Source organism: Rhincodon typus, chromosome 27 (genome assembly GCF_021869965.1).
Source record: "Rhincodon typus isolate 14 chromosome 27, sRhiTyp1.1, whole genome shotgun sequence".
In the NCBI taxonomy this organism is placed as follows: domain Eukaryota; kingdom Metazoa; phylum Chordata; class Chondrichthyes; order Orectolobiformes; family Rhincodontidae; genus Rhincodon; species Rhincodon typus.
Genome location: NC_063358.1, coordinates 25,741,871 through 25,760,308, shown reverse-complemented (window position 1 = coordinate 25,760,308; position 18,438 = coordinate 25,741,871). Strand labels below are relative to the sequence as shown.

General features: G+C 38.5%; 1 protein-coding gene across 1 annotated transcript; it reads left to right on the top strand.

The window, feature by feature from the left end:
- Positions 1 to 1,299: 1,299 nt before the first annotated feature.
- On the top strand, positions 1,300 to 17,212 carry LOC109936531 (hairy/enhancer-of-split related with YRPW motif protein 1-like). The gene is made up of 5 exons (XM_020535130.2): positions 1,300 to 2,250; positions 2,792 to 2,858; positions 2,942 to 3,025; positions 6,997 to 7,078; positions 14,489 to 17,212. The coding sequence occupies exons 1-5, from the start codon at positions 2,171 to 2,173 to the stop codon at positions 15,244 to 15,246; spliced, it is 1,071 nt and encodes a 356-aa protein (XP_020390719.2). The 5' UTR covers positions 1,300 to 2,170; the 3' UTR covers positions 15,247 to 17,212.
- The last annotated feature ends 1,226 nt before the right edge of the window (positions 17,213 to 18,438 follow it).

The following is an 18,438-nucleotide window of genomic DNA, read 5'->3' as shown; positions in this document are numbered from 1 at the left end:
ACAGCCTTGAGTTGCTAGATAGTTCAAAATCTATTGTAATTGCCACAGGGATAGGGCTGCACTGCTGTTTGATTACCAGGAGCATTTCTGGATAACTTGTTACTCACTTTTTTGACCTTTTATTCTCAGCAAGCTTAAGTTCCGATTCTAATTCAGAGCCCTGGCAATCATACAGAGGTCATTGGCATCAGTCTTGACTCATTGATAATATTCTTGCCTCTAAATCAGAAAGTCATGGGTTGAAGTTCCATTGCTGAAATTTGAGCACAACATCTGAGATGACAGCTCTGTCAGTACAGGAAATGTGTTGCACTTTCAGAGATACTGCCTTCTGTGCAGGACCTGAAACTAAGACCCACCTGCCTTCTCAGGAGAACACTAAAGATTCCGGGGCACTATTTGAAGCTGAGTTCTCCCAATGTCCTGCCCAACTGTGATCATTCAATCAACATATTTAAAAGATTATCTTATCATTTACTTCATTACTGTTTTCGGGAGCTTGCTCTGTACAAATTGACAATCTCATTCCCTGTACTACAAAAATAATTACACTAAAATACAACACTGATTGTCAAATATTTTAAGATATACCAAAGCTGTAACAAGTTGTATAAATACACATCTTTTTCCTCTTTAATACAAATCCTATGATTTGCTGTATTCTTCCCTAACCTCTTCCCCAACATTGTGAGCTTTTACACATTCTTTATCTCTCTCTTCATGTTGATACTCTTCCAGTCTCTTCCCTGTACTGCATATCATTTCAGCATTACTGTCTATTTGACTTGAGCTGGCTTTGAATGATTATAACTGACCTGAGTTTCTTATCAGGCATTGAAGGTGAAGGTTCAAGTCCCACATGCCCAAAAGGTATATAATAACATATCTGAACGAGTTGATTAATGATTGTATATAGATAAGTTAAAGGAGGAAAACTGCAGCAATTTTGAAATGAAAGAATGGGGAAATGACACTAATTGGCAGTTTACTTTTTCAGGAGAGTCAGGACAGGTTTAATGGGTTGAATGGCCTCCTATATTGCAAGATTCTGCGAGTATTCAAGTACACTTAGAGTATAGACTTGATGCTGTACTGCTTTCACAAAATTGGCATTCTAAATAGAATGTAAAAAAAATTTAGGAAAACAAATCGGTCAATGTAAATGTTATAAAGGTAAACGTTTGTTTCCAAAACAGATGATTTGCATGTTGCATTATGCAGCGGGTAAACCTTTATGTTTCACTTTTGGAAACTGTCCGATCGCAGGCCACCAGTGCAGTGTTAGTTTATGTTTGAAGCATTGGGGATGTGCCCGGGGCGCGGTTTTGCCCAGACAGGTGAGGAGGTTTATGTTGATGGATGTCACGGATCTCCGGTTCCTTCTGTGTTGCAGCTGGCGGCTCTTTCTCACGTTTCAGCTGTCCTGGAGATTGCACAAGCTGCCAACCAGGTAACAGGGACAGGTGAAAGGGTGTTTGCTCCCAGCCAAAGTGTCATTTGGAAATTCATCGGGAATTAAGTCCCTCCCAAAAAGAAAAGGTGGTACGGTGGAGATACAGCAAAAGAAACGGCGAAAGGAGAAAATCACCAGCAGGGGAATAGAAAGTGAACGAGGCCATAACTAAAGACAGGGTCAGAACAGGGATTGGTGCCAAGCAGACAAGGCGCTCAGAGTCTGGGAGCGAGCCAGGGCGACTCGGTCAGAAAGAGAGGGGGAGAAAAAGCATCAAAGAGACCACATGAGAGAGCTTCAGCCACAGGAAGAGCCTCCCCGGGAAAGAAAAACAGCAATCTGCAAACAAACTCAAGTCATCTTTTCTCGAACTGGGAACAGCAGAAACACACAGACCGGCGCACGGAGTGGACAGAAACTTTAAACCAGGGACATCCCATTGGCAGTTTGAGCCCAGGACACATCGCCAAGGTTGGGGGTGGGGGGTGATAAAACGAGAACTGTTACCGATCCACGGTCACCATCCAGAGAAAACAACACCAACATTCAGAGAAGCTTCAGCGCCGGGTGAAGTGCCGCCAGAAGTATACACTATCTGCAGAAGATTATTAATTTGTCCCATCGAGATTCAGAAACAGCCTTGACCCCGGAGGGTGGGGGATTTTCACGTTGTTCCCCCAGTGTTTAGAATACATATATTTCTTTAACTAAGACAGGATGAAGCGGCTATATGATGAAAGCTCCTCCGACAGTGAGCTGGAGGAGATGATCGATGTTGGCAAAGAGGAACATTACTGGTAAGTAACTTCAGTTTCTGTCTCTGCACCCACTACTCGGGCTTTCACAATCTCTGCAGGTCCAACTCAATCTCTCTCTTTTCACCCGTTTGGTGTTCACTGATACAGAACTTTACAAATCTGCGGTTTTAAAAGCAGTTTGCTTTTTCCAAAGGGATATGAATGGAGTCAGCCTTTCGGAGGGTTTAAATCAGCAGACACCCACCAACTTTGTTACTTGTCAAGATCACCAGGAACGATAGCCTCCATAAACTGATTCTGGTAAATGGAGGAAGATCAATTGGAACAACTTGCACAATACTTTTGTTTTCTTGAATTAGATCCCATGCAATATTCTGTTTTGAGCCAACAAAAACCGAGCAACACATTTTTTAAAGTAGCTATAAATGTGCTTTTCAAACCTTCTGGCTATGCCCTAGGAAAGACATTTTTGACATCTGGACTTCTGTTATTTCAAAGAATTCATTGAAATTTCCACTGTTAGTAACGTGACGGATAAGTATCTCCAGGGAAAAACGTTAAATGCTGTTTCTGTTTGCAGTCCTGTAACTCAATCAACTTCACCCACTACAACTTCTCACATTCTGGCACGGAAGAAGAGGCGCGGGGTAAGTAGCGAAATGATCATTTTTGACAGGCAAATGAGTGACGAGATTTTATTTTAAAAGGTATTTCAACATTCTTCTTATAGATTATTGAAAAAAGAAGACGGGACAGAATTAATAACAGTTTGTCTGAATTGCGTCGTTTGGTTCCAACAGCTTTTGAAAAACAGGTACTTAATGAGTTTAAATTGATCAGAGTTTCAGTCTCAGGTGAAGTTGTTTATCCCTGCACAAAATTGTATGAGTGCAGTAAAACTCAGTGAAAGCTGATAGATGCATAAAACTACTTTGTTTTATTATTTCTTCGAGGACCCTTGATAATTATAACTGCTTCATATCATGTACAAGGTGCTAAACCTGATTGTTATGGTGCAGCACTTTATAATTTAAAAATCCTTTGTCTCGCACCACCAGAACCAGTCAGCAAAGACCAGTAACGGGTATCAAAAATTAATTGAGTAATGTTCAACAATATTTCTACCAACTGACTGTACATCCGTTCACCCCTCCCCTTTCCTTCAATCACCCCACCAGGAAAGATAGTTGAAAGTAAAAACTCTCTTCATTTAAACACAATACCTAGCAGACAGCATATTGTGTTACTGGGATAAACATAATGCCGTTTCACAATGACATCAGTTCAGCTTTCAGTTTCAGAGTGAGACATGTTGAGGAGATGGTTTCATATATGCAACAATATAACTGAATCAATCCAAAGTGAACTTTCCAAACTTTTGAAATTAAAAGGTTCTAAGCAATCTATGTTGGTAAACAGCAGCCATATTCCAGGAAGAATGTGATTGCACTGAGATTCACCAGGATGCTGCCTGGGGATGGAAAATTAAAGTTATGAGGAAAGGATAGATAGATTTGTGTTTTTGTGGGAGCAGAGAAGACTGAGGGGCAATCTAATTGAGGTGTATAAGGTTATGAGGGGCATGGACAGATTGGATATGGAGCAGCTGTTCCCCTTAGTTGAAGGGCCAGATACAAGAGGACACTGGATCAAATTGAGGGGCAGGAGGTTTGGGGGGCGGGGGTTGCTGTAGTGAGGAAAACCTTTTTACCTAGAAAGTGGTGACAGTCTGGAATATGCTGCCAGGGAGGGTGGGAGAGGCAAGTTGCCTCACATCCTTTAAAAAGTACCTGGAACAGACTTGGCAAGTTATAACATTCAGGGCTATGGACCAAGTGCTGGTAAATGGGATTAGGTTGAAGGTCGAGTGTTTCTCTCACATCAGTGCAGACTGGATGGGCTGAAGGGCCTTTTCTTCACTGTATGATTCTACGGTTCTATGCCAACTTGTCTTTTATGGATAATAATGTTTGCTAATTTAGAATCCTGGACGTCTTTCTAGAATTAACTATATAGCATTGTGCTTTCTCCTGGCTAGAGAATGACAGTATCACTTGGGACTGCCATTGTAAACTGTCAGATGGAACTTGTAATAAAGCTGCATCATTAAGACTCTGACAAATACAACTTGAGTTTTAATCTTCTAGTTTTTAGTTGAGCAGACCAGCTCAAGTGCACTGAAACCCTACAAGAACAAATGTAAGAACACAGGGTAACAGCAATGAAAGTGTCTCTGAACTGATTTTCTTTATTCAGCCATTCAGGTCCTGTTTCTGAAAACCAATCAAACCATGTTACAGTCTATTTCCTTCCAAGCAGACATCCTGCTGCCTACAGAATCAGGAACCAGAATCAGTTACCTTTCAAATGCTTTCACTCAGTCTTTAAGGTTATTGTACAATCTATAAATCCTTGATTTAAAGCATGAAGGTGTAAACTTTTTATGTCAAGTTCAGCCTTTGGCTCCACAGTTTGCAGCGGTCTTTGTTTCTTGTATCTTACTTTCTCCAAAAGAATTCCCCAAATTTCTCTTCAATTTTTACTATTATTTTAAAAATTGGCAGTGAACATTCATTTGTTCCTCCTGAAGAACCTGGTTTCCAATCAATACTGTGACAAGAACAGTTTGAAAACACAAAAACATAGGGCCAAATCTTATCTTTTCCTCAGTTGTCAGTTGCATCAAGATTTTTGGTGGGTTTCTCACCACAAGACCTAGAGAGATCGTTCACCATATCCTTGTCATTAATGACTTACCCTGCCCCTATGACACCTTCTTCACAGGTTCTAGCCTCATCTTAACACCTCCCCCTGACCGTTCCCGAAACAACTCACCATACAGCAGATATCCATCAATCCCTGATGTCCACACTATCATTAAAAGGCAGTTGCGCACCCAGACAAGTGTTGCACCTCAACAGCAATGTAATGGCACAACAGCCATAAAGCCACATTGTCCATTGCACGCAGCCAGCATTGCTGACACTCCATCATCCTTACAATTCTATTCTCTCACCCTGTTTGCTGTTTAATCAACAGGCCATATCGTTTACCTGTCCTAAGTTACATCCCATCTAAGCACCCTCACTAAGTCACTGCTACTCTGTTCCCAATGCCCACTGGAGATCCACTGCTTGTCATTGTCCAGTAGGGGAATATCACCTACGGGCAAACAATCTGATAATTCCAAAGATGAGCTTTTACTTACAGCCAGCAAAGTGAGCACAAACAAAATGAATAGAGGCTGCAGTTTGCCCCCAGTCTTGGTGTGCTGTATAGCAACATGTGCACCCCCGGACAAATCCCTACTGACAAGCAACTATTCTGTGTGTCTGTGCTTTAAAAAGCACAACAATATGGCAGTGCCAGCAACCTTTAGGCTCTCGCTGATGCACCAATATGCCAACAGGAATAGCATAGTATGGCAAGGATGCTGCAAGCACACAGTTAGGCACTAAGTGAGCAGGCACTAATAGAGGAAATGAGCAGCCCTGAGATACAGCCTGCTCCAATCCATGAGCTGGGTTCCTGTTCCCTGCTCACAAGATATTCCTGTAGTCGCCTTTCACTGTCAGTTGTTGGTGCACCCAGCAGTGCAGGTAAATTGAAGAGGTGCTGTGAGCAGTTAGCAAAAATCAGATGCCAATGTATAGGTACAAAGGGTGCATGCGCTGGTGCCCATGGATCATACCCTGAGAAGATTTTCATGCTGAGCAACATGGAGGCTCTTCACAGCCGGTAGTGAGCTGAAGTCACTCTGACTTCCATGTTGAGAATTCTCAGCAACATGTTCATTTGGTGGATTTTGTAAAATAGGAAGCTGTACATTAAAGCGGTGAGATGTGTTGTTGATTCAAGCAAGTATCCCCTGAATATAGGCAACTTGACACTACCCAGAGAGAATCTTGCCTCGCGCCTGGCAATTGTATAAAAGATGCAGCAGGCCGCGCCCCACTGTTAACAGAGACCTCACAGCACCTTCTTACACAATTCGTCCCATAGCCCACGTTGTTCAGATCTTGATAAGATTCCACCCATAGTTTCGACATGTATCTCACCATTACCTTCCAATTTGTTTTGGCTTTAAATTGTCGGACATCTAGTACTGGATAAGCAGGAATTTCCTCCAGTTTAATATTACAAAACCTGAAGCCACTGCCTTCAGCTTCTGCCACAAACTCCATTGCCTATCCTTTGACTCTTGTCCCTTGTCTTTGTAACAGTCTGAGCCTGAACCAAACCGCTCACAATCTCAAAGTCATATTTGCAATGCACTAAACATTCAACCACGTATTTGCATCTTGACTAAGACCACCCATTTACACCTCCATAACATTGGCCAAGTCCAAGCTTGCCTCAGGTTGTCTTCTTCCTAAACCATGCACTCTATGTTTGTTACCTCAGATTTGAAAGATTTCAACACAATCCTGACTGACCTCCCACTTTCTACCCTCTGTAAATATGAGGTCATCCAAAACTCTATGGTCTGTGTCCACCTTTGGACTATTCACACTCTGTTCTCTGATTTACACCGTCTCCCTCTTAAGCAATATCTTGATATTAAAATTCTCACCCTTGTTTTCAAAGCCTTCCATGGTCTTGTTCCTCCTTACTCTTCATGTAGTAAATATTTAATTCAGTGATTCATTCATTTGTTCACATTTTATAGCATTGACTCATTCATTCAGTAGTTCAGTGTAGTCAAACATGTCGCTCATTTAATTACTTTGTGCATGCTACAGTTATTATTCATTTTAAAAGAAGTTTCATTATTCTGCTTTTTAGGGATCATCCAAGCTCGAGAAAGCTGAGATCCTACAAATGACTGTGGACCATCTAAAGTTGCTACATGCAACAGGGGGTAAAGGTAAGAATGAGATGGTTGGTGCTCTATATTCTGTTCATCTTAAATGACCATTCCTTTAATATATCAGCACTATGAAGATGTTTGAATCAGTTTATACTATTATGTAGGAAGTGTTTTTATATGTTAAAGTTAACATCAAAGCTTTGAGGAACTTTATCAAAACAGTTTAAGCCTTGTAAATCCGTTTTTGGAGATGTTAAAACGGGATGTAATACCTGTCTTTACTAATGTTAATTAAGAAATGGACGTGAGTGAAATATTTATTTAATCACTTTGTTCTCATACCACATTTTAATTGATATGTGCTACCAATTTGAGCAAGGAGACTCCAAGCTGCAGTCAGGATCCAGCCTGGTAAATAACATACTCACAGAATATAAAATCTGGTTTGAAAGCTACCAATAAAGCTAACTAACAAACAAGGTTATTTGAAACAGAATGGCAGACTTCAGTTAATTGCTTTGTGTAACTCAGTGCTTTAAAGAGCATGAACTATGTGTCCTTGATAAAGAGCTTTGAATGTAAGAAATAAATTGCACAGACTCCCTTCTCAGTCTTTCTCTGCATAATGGTTAATTGAAACCTAAATAAGCATGACCACCTCAGCTGTATCTTTCACCTTCATATGAAAGAAACAAGGAACTTGCATTTATATAATATGTCATGATCATATATTCTTCATCTTTCTTTTCTGTGCCTAGTGATACATAAGCAGACAAAGCAAGTGCTTATGTCAGTTCCCATGGCTACTTTGGCACCTTCCACAGCTGTCAAGACTTTGACTGAGACTGGAACATGGGGGTTTCTGGCTCAGAAGCAGCAATACAACCCACCACACCACAAGACCTCTATTCTTGACCATAGGACATTTCCAAACATTTCATAGTCTATGAATTACTTTTGAAGTGTAGTCATTACTGTTGCCCAGGCAAACACAGCAACCAATTTACATAATACAAGCTGTTGCAAAATAAATCATTCACAATTAATCAAATTAACCAATTGGAGAAACTCTCCTTACAGTGGCAGATGCATTTTGAGCATATCTTCCAGAAACCAAGTAAACAACTAATGTACCTTCAGTGTTCAGTAAATTATGAGAGTCTCCTGAGAGGACTCACTAATGGGACCATTGCTCAAGCTATAGATTTACACCCTTGGACATGCTCTTGACTTTCAAATTGGTACCCATCTTTCCCTGAATTCCAAGTTCAATTCCCTTCATGCAGATTTCCATCCCCTATCAAGAGTACCAAATCCTTTAAAGTCATAAATGCTATTCTATGTTTGTATCACAAAGAGAATTTCAAATTATCCCCCTCGTCGTCTTGACAAATCTGCAGCCTTTAATGTAGTTGACCACAACATCCTTTTTTCATGCCACTCTTCTACAAAATGCAATTGTGATTGATACCCAAGTGATTAATTATTTCTATTCACCTTGGTGAATCTTAAACCTCCCAATACCTTTGAGCAATTCACATAGGTGCCTGCTACTAGCCAAGGATGCTCCCCTCTCTTGATCCCCTGATAGAAACTCCATTACACATTTGAACCAGATTTCCACCAAGCTTCTGGCAAAATAACCAGAGTGAAGCATAAGCTGATCTGAGAATTTCCTGGCCACCATGACAAGTTAGGCTGACCTGCTCTCTTCAGTTTGGCGATGGAAGTGAGGTACAAGATGACCAATCGCCTGCAGTCGCATCTAGAATATGTCTTTGGTCCAGTCATTTGGGTGCAGACCTGAAGTAATAAATCACTGAAGGTAAAATCAAAATATTTTTGTCCATCACTGGGAATCTAGGAGTGCAAATTCTACTCATAATTCATGTTTCATGTTCAGATGATGTTAAACAACCAGGTGAATTCCCAAGAAGGACAAAAGAAACTTGTCATTAAAATCATTTTAGAGACCAAAGTAAGCTTTTAAAGGAAGACCATTTGTCAATTTATTCTGAACAACACACAATTCATGAGAACTTTAAAGCAAGGACAATAAAGAATAATTCACAGTGCTGCGGAACACTGGGAACGTAACTTTGTAACAGGTTTTTGAAGCAGATTTGGAGAGAAGGACAGGACTAATTGCTATTCGTGTATGTCTCAATAGCAGCAGCTACAGAGGTACAGACCAGAAGGTTAACAACCTTTTGGAATTGAATAAAACACATTTAAGCTGCACATTAGAAAAATAATATACATGCAAGTTGGAACTGTTTGCAGGAATGCGGAGGCTTTTGGCGAAAGCTGAGAATTGGCCAGATGCGAGGCTAGGGTTACAGCACCACAAGTGGATAAATTGCATATTGCAAGCATCACCTATTGGAGTTTGAGTTGGCGTGTTTCTGGTGATCTCGTCGTAACGCTTAAAGCTTCCTAACCTCCTCACGCACTCTCCACCTCCTCATAACCTAGTCACTACCTCTTGCCAAGGAAACTCAGCTATAAATAATTCGTATGCGTGTCACAAAGATATAGTTGCCATGACATAATCGCAATAATTTAATGTCCATTTCAGTTTTGTTATCTTGTTTCAAATCTATGTCAAGGTTCAATAATAATTTGAAAGAAATCTATAAATAAACAATCTCAAACTAAGGATTAAAATGCAATGAAATGATTTAGCAAAAAGGTACTCTAATTTGATTGAATTTCTAAAGCTTTCAAAATATTTTCCATGCCTTTGAATGCAGTTATAGTACTTTAAAATCCAAAATTGTAGCCTAAAATTGTTAACTTTAAAAATTAAAAACATTAACTAATTAAAACTCAAAATAATAATTAATTGTCAGAAAACATACACATGATGTTGGCAATATTTTACATAAAAATATTTTTTTTCAATAAATTATTTAAAGAATCTTAAGTGTGACTGAAATCTGGACCCCTTCCTAAACTCATGCTATAAGTTAATATTGACCTTTAATCTTTCCCATTGTATCAGAAGATGAGTTCTACGTGTTAAAAAAATGTTGAATTTTGATACCCTGATTATCCATAATTAAAGTGAAATTTTGGGTATTAATTAGATTAATTGAAAAGCTTCACTGTCCAATTCTGACAAGAAAAGTCAATTGTTAATGTACTTTTAAAAACCCACTTCCATTCTACTGTGCATGGCCACATAGTGACAGAACCAGATCAGAGTTTAGAAGAATGAGGGAGTAGTCTCACAGTAACATATAAAATTCTAACAGGATTAGACAGAGTAGATGCAAGAAGGATGTTCTCAATGGCAGGGGAGTCCAGAACCAAGGGTCACAGTCTAAGGATTTTGGATACCCTTTTTTAGGACCGAGATGAGGAGAAATCTCTTCACCCAGAAACTGGGGAGCCTGTGAAATTTGCTGTTACAGAAAACATTGACTATTTTTAAGAAGGGGTCAGGTTTAGTTTTTCTAACTAAAGGAACCAAAGGAGAAAGTGGGATCAATCCATGGTCATATTGAATGGCAATGCAGGCTCAAAGAGTTAAAGGCCTAGTCTTACACATATATTCAATGTTTTTATGTTTTTAGAGCCCTAAAATTAGACCAGCTAGTAACATTTACAATTAGAATACAAAATTTGTGCTCATTTTCCATTCAACTTTATAAATTCTTTCAAGTTTTGAAAGGTAATGCAGTAAATAATATCTTACAAATGGTGCATCTTGTCAATAATTTGTAAACTGCTGCAGAACATATGAAGTAAGTGGGGAAACCCTTTCAGTGAGCTGTCACAGTTGGAGTTCATCTCTCTACTTGAACTACCAATGAAATAAAAACTGTCACTATAATCAATGATTCATAGAATGTGCTGAATTTGAACATTCTCAATTTACATGTGACAATAATAAATCAAACAAATCAGATAATAAATGATTGGAAAGTAAGAGACAGAGAGTGGAGAGAGGCTATAGGGCTTATTCTCTTCTTGTCAAGATGTGACATGTATCTTGTGGGTCTGTGTTGGTTTTCTGCTTTTCACGATGTATATTAATGATTTAGATGAAGGAATAGAGAGTTGTATATCTAAGTTTGCAGGTGACATTGTTATGAAGCACAAGTTGTGTAGATAAACAAGAAGTTACAAGGAAACATAGATAGAATGAGGAGGCAAAACAAAGGCAGATGGAGTTCAAAGTGGAGATCTGAAAAAAGGTTGGTCTATTTTCCTAATAATGACAGATTGCGAACTGTGGAAAAGGAAAATATGTCTTCATGTATACATCTCTACATTGTTTGCAAAATGTAAGGAACCTGTCAAATGGAATGCCTGTCTTTTTGTCAAGGGTGTTGGGGTCCAAAAGTGAATAAGTAATGCTTCATTTACACAGAATCCATCTCAGATATTGTGTTTAGCTTTGGATACCAAACCACAACTAAAAATATTGACCTTGGAGAGGGCACACCACAGATTTACCAGATTAATATCACATTTTCAATTGTTAAATTATGAAGAAGTATTGTGTAAATTAACAACAAAAAATGGGTAATTGAACTCTTTTTATTCAAAGAGGAAAATCTTCCACCAGTTCCTGATGATTATGTATTCAGGGCAAACCAATCTATCATTTAGCAATAAGGTGGCATTAAGGCTACTACTTACATGACATCCATGGTGTTCATGCAGTGTGGTTTTGCTTTGCAGTAATGCAAAACTTGCAGTGCAAATCCACATTTGAAATTTCACCTAACAGTTCAACAACCTGGCATGATGCTCATGCTTAACTCCATTTTTCTCTGGAGTCAGTTGGGTGCTGAATGGACTTGAACCAAAACTCTTGAGCTTTACATCAGTGCTACAGCTGTAGTACAAATCCAACTTCAGTGGCAAATCTGATTTGGACAGACTGTAAAGATAGTCATCTAATATCAGTGTTAATGTACCATATTTGTGCAATAGAAAGAAGTGTTCTGCTGCAATCCAGGTCAAAGTCAGTGGTTGGCAAAAGAGAAATATTTACATAGTAATTAGCCATTGATGTATCTGACCTAGATAATTTGCTGCTGTTGATGAATATGAAGTGTTGAAAAATTTTCTTTCTCCCAGTATTGACCTCACTGACCTATTGCTAATAAGAAGCAGATTTGGGATTTAAAAGGTGAAGATGCCATGGTTAATAAAGGACAGTGCAATCTTAACAGACAGATGGCTCCTTGCTATCCTTGTGTTCCAATTTGCATGACACATTTATAGATTTGTAGAGGAGACCATTCTGAATAATTTTGTCACGCGTTGTTTGAAACTGAAATGAAAGATTTAATGGATTTGGATTATTTTATTGGAGATCTTGATGTCATTTAATTTATAGTCAACGGTCAGCCTTAATGTAAAATTAACCTAGACCACTGTTGTCTTGAAATATTTTGTTCAAACATTCACCATTCAATGCCAGTCTCTTTTATGACTAGGGTGTGTTCGTACAGAGTACAGTCATACATTAGTAGGTCAATACAAAGCTATGGAAAATGTAGGCAGTAAATACTTTCATAATGGTAGCAGGTCATTTGTATTTAAAGTTTGGTTGATAGATGCAAAGAAGGTTGCAAGAACATAGCAGTACTTTACTTTTAACATTCACTCCACCAGGAAATATAATAAATTAATTACGTCAGTCCTTAGTCTCTGGAACGATTATATCTCGTGTGCAAGAGGCTGGATGGTCCCTATGTGAGAACACTCTTAAGACTTATATTCAGTTTAGTTTACCAGCCTACTCATTGTAGGGCTTTGACATGAAATGAGATTGGACAGGTTGGAACCCAGTTTCTAGCAGCTGTTGAGCCAAGCCAGGAAATTGGATAAAAATTTGGCATTTAGCTGTAATGAATCCCCAATCTCATTCAGGGAGCCCATTAATATGGCAAATGTTTCAAATCAAAAAATTTTAATTGGTGGATGTTTTTCAAAGACTAAAATTTGTCAATGCAGATTAAAGCTTAAAATAATGTCCAGCTTTGGTTGTTCTGGTTTAGGATTAGTTAAAATGCCCTCCATTGAAATATACGTTCAGTGACAAGCAAACCAAGGAGCTAAAATTATGACCTTCTAGGAAGGAGCCAATGGTTTAATCTGTCATCACAGTCTGTTGTATCATGCCTGGCACATTGTGTCCAATTATTGTAACTAAAGTAAAATAACATGATTTAACTGACTGATCACCTTTTTGGGGTAGTCTTGGGCTGTGAATTTGAAGTTTTACTTCCTGAACTGCAGTGGTTATGCTAAGTGTATGTCACAACGGTCAAAACGTGTATTGTGACAATTATAATGTTACATCTAAATCCAGATGTAATTGATTGATTGAATACTTAGAAAAATATCTACACAGTTTAAACAATATTTATTTCTCAGACCTAACTGGCTTATTAGCTCACTACATCATTTCAAGTTCACATGCAGCTCGTTGACTAACATGTAACTGGGTTTTTAACAATGTACCAAGTCATAATCATAGCTGAACAATTTATATGCACTAAAAACGTGGCATTATATTTCTGGAATGTCAAATCTCTCCATGAACATCTAAAATTCCACAGATATTTAAAATAATAGTTTAAAAAATTGTTAATGAAATTTAAGCTTTAATTCCGTTTATGCATGCCAATCACCATTACATTTGCTGCACACTGAGTAACAACAGAAGAATGATCAGTGCTTTCAAATTTTGTGGTTTGCTGTCTGTGAGAATACTTCAATGTGATCACCTGCATAGCCTGGTTTCAGACATCACTGGATATGCTATGCTTGATACTAGAATGAAATTAACACTGGTAATGGTGAAATCCACACCACAAAGATCACGAGATCTTTCCAGGCAGCTTCCTGCAATGTCAGCAGTGAGTGACATCACTTCACTGCTGTAGGTAAAATCCAGACCTTGTTCTTAGTTTATAAGTAACTCCTAGATCACTGCCAGTTCAATACATTCAACAGTTCAGTTAATTATTTTAAACAGTTACACTCAAGCTTCTTTAGTATTTTTTTCAGTTATAGTAGATTCACTTTTATATATAGTATTTTTGATTTATTGATAAGTCAGAATTTTCCTTTTAAATGTCTTTTGCAGTATTTAAACCTTAGTTGTAACAAATCGCCTTAGTTCAAATTTGTACCTGATCTCTGTCATATAAAGCTATATTTTATGAGGCTCTCTAACTGGTGTCTGTCAATATTTATCCTGTTATCAAACTTACCTCCCGAGATTTGTTTCATCTATGGATAAACATGAAGGATTTCAGAAGAAGGATTTATTTTTAAATGATTGCTTTAAGGGTTTTATAAAAGTTCATAGTCATTGAAGAACAATTGCAATCAATGCTGTAGATGCTCACTCTACAATACTTATTAAAATGTAACCACATTAGACAATGACCAAGCCTTGCCTAGTCTGTATTTATCATTACACTATTTTGTTGACAGGTTATTTTGATCCTCACTTGCTTGCTGTGGATTACAGAAGTATGGGATTCAGAGAATGTCTTGCTGAAGTCATAAGGTATCTCAGCTCATTTGAACGATTTCAAGGCCATGACAATACTGATCCACTAAAAGACCGTCTGGTATCTCATCTCAACAACTATGTGTCTGAAATAGAGCCTGCACCATTGGCACCGGCTTCCTTGATCCATCGAAACTGGACTTGGCCACATCACCAATTAACTACTTTACTCCCACAGACAACAGAAGGAGGACAATTACCATGCAGGGATACTCTGCAGAACCCAGCTTTCCTTACTGGCTCTGCACTAGCATGCTCTGCATCGTCTCTGAGAGGAATTCCTCTTGACAAAATAACATCCTCAGTGATATCACCCACACACAACCTTCTCCCAAACATGACATCATCTAGCCTTAATTTCTTGTCAAACCTGGCGTCACCTATTCATAGAGTGCTGTCCAACATGACATGCACATTTCCTGGTGTCCTGTCCAATGTAAGCTCAACGAACAAAATGTTAACTGGTGTTGCTGTATCTCCACAAATTAGTTCACCCTTGCTGTCACCAGCTTCCAATACCAGCACCATTCATACAACAAACCCAACTGCATCTATCCCTGGCTCTTTAGGACTTTTTCCATCTGTATCACACTTCCGACACAATCCCTCTAGTCAAACAAGCAACATGAGCGCTCGCAAATCCCAGAGGTCATGGACAACAGCGATTGGGGCTTTCTGAATCTAGCCTAATGAGGGAAATATTTTAGCTACACTTTTTTATGGTGATATATTGTGATATAAAAAGTATATTGTGCCAGAAAATATCCTGATAGATTTCAGCAGTTTGTAATCATATTGAAATGAGAGAAAATATAACTAAAGTTCATTTCTATGCATCTTATAAGTGCAGAAGTTTCCTCTAGCATTCTAATCTATGAAGCAATTGTTTTTAGTCTGATAAATGAAGTGTTGTGTTTCCTATAGTTTACTCCACCCTTCCCTACAGAAGTGCTTTTGTTTCTCAAACCAGGCTTGTTCCAAGCATGTACCTTGGACAGAAAATATAGAACAAGATTTGTATTCAATTTTTGGTGACTTTCCAGTCCTCCTTCGTTTCTGGGCCTTGATTTTCATCTGTGAGTTGAGTGCACAGAGTCAGTAGCACTCCTGGCTTTGCAAACCCGACTTTTGAAATTGGTGGCCTAGACATCAGATTCTCACTCATACGTCAGAGGATGCTGACTGGGGAGTTGGGCTGTGCAGAAGGACTGCCTCAGGGCTCTGGCATTATGTCCAAAATTATTAAAAATAAATCAATCATGCAGCTTCCTTCCAGTCCTAACCCTCATGCTACCTCATAACCCACACAACCCCTTCCCTGACCCACGCCAATCATGTCACCTCATGACCTGTGCTGACCCCATGACTCCCAATCCCCATGCCAAACTATTCGCCTGCAGCCACCCTGCCTTTATGTGGTCCTTCATAACCGTTATGCTAACTTAGTTCCAATTCATGCCAGCCCACTCCTCCCTACCCATCACCCTTTGGCCTTGTATCTACACAAAAACTCACACAGTATACACCTAGGACCCATGCAGATATGAGGTAATATAAAATTCTATAAAATAAATTTCTAAGTATGTATTGCAGATTTCACCACATTGAGTACATTTTTTATGGATGAGTTTTGTTTTCCATTTATATTCAATTAAATAAAGCCTTATTACAACAAGCATTTCATTTGATTGCTCAATCCCATACAAGAGCAAACATTGGAATTCATCACCCCATTTCAAAGAGTCTGTAAACATTTATAGATATGAATCAAACTGTAAAATAGAAGCACGCTGTACTTCATAATGGATGGTTGTGAAATCGGTCAAGCAGCAAGAATCTAGGAATTGAAATTCTCAGTCATTTGTCAATACAGAATGAAATGGCAAGCATTTTTTTAACACTCTGTACATTTATTTGCAAAGATTTAAAGGACAAGACTTTTAAATACCATGACAACTTGTTAGCTCCCATTGACAGAGTCTCTTGATATTGTTGACAGATTCCTCTTGACAGGTCCCCTTGACACTTTTTTGACATTTGATTTTAGCAGATCTGTTGACGGTTAATGTGATTATGCAACTTGCATCATAAACGCAAGCCCACTTTTAACAATTCCAAAAGCCACTTTACCTCTCCCGAAGGGCACCTTACATATACCCTAAAGGTGTTTCAGAACCATACCCAAAGGGTTACCATATCTTTCTAAAGAGATACCCTGGCTAATCAAAGAATTACACAAAGTCCAGATCTAATTCTGCATATCTTGGTTTTCATACTCCTAGGCTACCAAAATCTTATCTGAGTGGAGGCAGTTGCTAACTTAAATAGCCAGGAACCTCTATATGCAAAGCTTGAGCCTTCCCCATTCCCACCCCATAAAAATAAGAAGTACTGTCTTTGGGACTGGGGCTTCCAATTTTGGGTGCTTCTGCCGTTTTCATCATAATTGTGAAGAAAGTCATGACATTGGTGTCACCTTTTAAGATAAAAGCTTTCAGTTCATTTCTGATACAAATCCAGTACTGATTTGTTTTCAAGCGCCTACTAAGGGAAATCAATGCTGTGGCTAAGTGTAATTCTGCCTTATATTCCCTCATCTTCATTTCTCAATTGTTATCCCCAACAACAGCTGCTTTCTTTGGGTCGTGGACATAGACTTTCTGCGTTGTACACCTATTGACCATTGCTCATATTACTCTGTAATGAATAAATATACTGTTAAAGGGTAGGGTGAGTTCTTTAATAATAGTGGAGGGCAGTATTCCTCATTTTGTTCTCTGGGAAAATAAAATGGACCCAAACTGACAATTAGCAGCTCAAGATGAAACTTAATATTTCACAAGTTTCTATTCAAAGTTTAACTTACATAACCTATTGGGCTATAGAAACATGTTCCTTTCTTGATAAGAAATCTACATGGTGTCAAAATAGTTCAGCTTTTACAGTTTTCATGATGTTAGAAATTGTTCAAGAAATGTCCAGTAGTTATCATTCTAATCAGGTATGAAGTGTTTCCAATGGTAACATGGCTATAGGTTTGTTAAAGCACTAAGAAAAATCCACTATTGGTACTTCTATGAACATTGCATTTGGTACACCAAGACACCATTCAGAGAAATCAACAGCCGATGTTTGCAATCTCAGTAGTAATACTAATAATTGTGTCCAGTAAGCACTTGGTATAATACAATATTTGAAGTCGATTTGAAACTCATTACATTTAGTATTTCCACAAATAATAGATATTTTCCAATCAACCTGTTTAGAGATGTTGTTACACACCTCCAGAGCAGGTGAAGTATGAACCTGGACCTCCTGTTCAGCGGTAGGGACACTGCGTCACAAAGGCCCTTATCCACAGGGAATTAGCCTGCACAGTCCATCTTGGACAGCTGGCTTAGGCAAAAGCATACATTTAAGAAGAAATCTAATGTTGAGATTCAACACCAAAATGGTATCAATTCAGGAAATTTAGACTCAAAGTCTCACTGATGTTTGTTAGAAGATAATTAAATAAGATTAATTTAGATAAAAATAAATAGTTGCAAACCCCTTTGGGACTATGGGGTATTAATTTGTCTTATACTCAGAGATTTACATTGACTTTCAGTTAAGCAACACCTTGATTCAAAAATTTAAGTCCTTCTTTTCAATTCCCTTCATGGCCTTAAAACCCTCCCTACCTCTGTAACCTCCTCCAGCCAAACAACCTCCTGAAACTTCTGGCCTCATGTTATAAGTACAATTTTAGTCACTCCACTGTTGAGATTGTACCTTTGGTTCCCTCAACACTACACTCAGTAATTTCCTCCATACAACTTTCAGTCTCTTTAACTCTTTGTCATTTTTTAAACACAAGATTTCGTCTTTA

What these genes read in the sequence shown, in the direction of transcription:
- LOC109936531 (XM_020535130.2), top strand. Translation starts at nt 2,171, where the DNA reads ATGAAGCGGCTATATGATGAAAGCTCCTCCGACAGTGAGCTGGAGGAG. An exon ending in CAACAGCTTTTGAAAAACAG is followed by an intron (nt 3,026 to 6,996) that starts GTACTTAATGAG and finishes TCTGCTTTTTAG; the next exon opens with GGATCATCCAAGCTCGAGAA. An exon ending in ACATGCAACAGGGGGTAAAG is followed by an intron (nt 7,079 to 14,488) that starts GTAAGAATGAGA and finishes TTTTGTTGACAG; the next exon opens with GTTATTTTGATCCTCACTTG.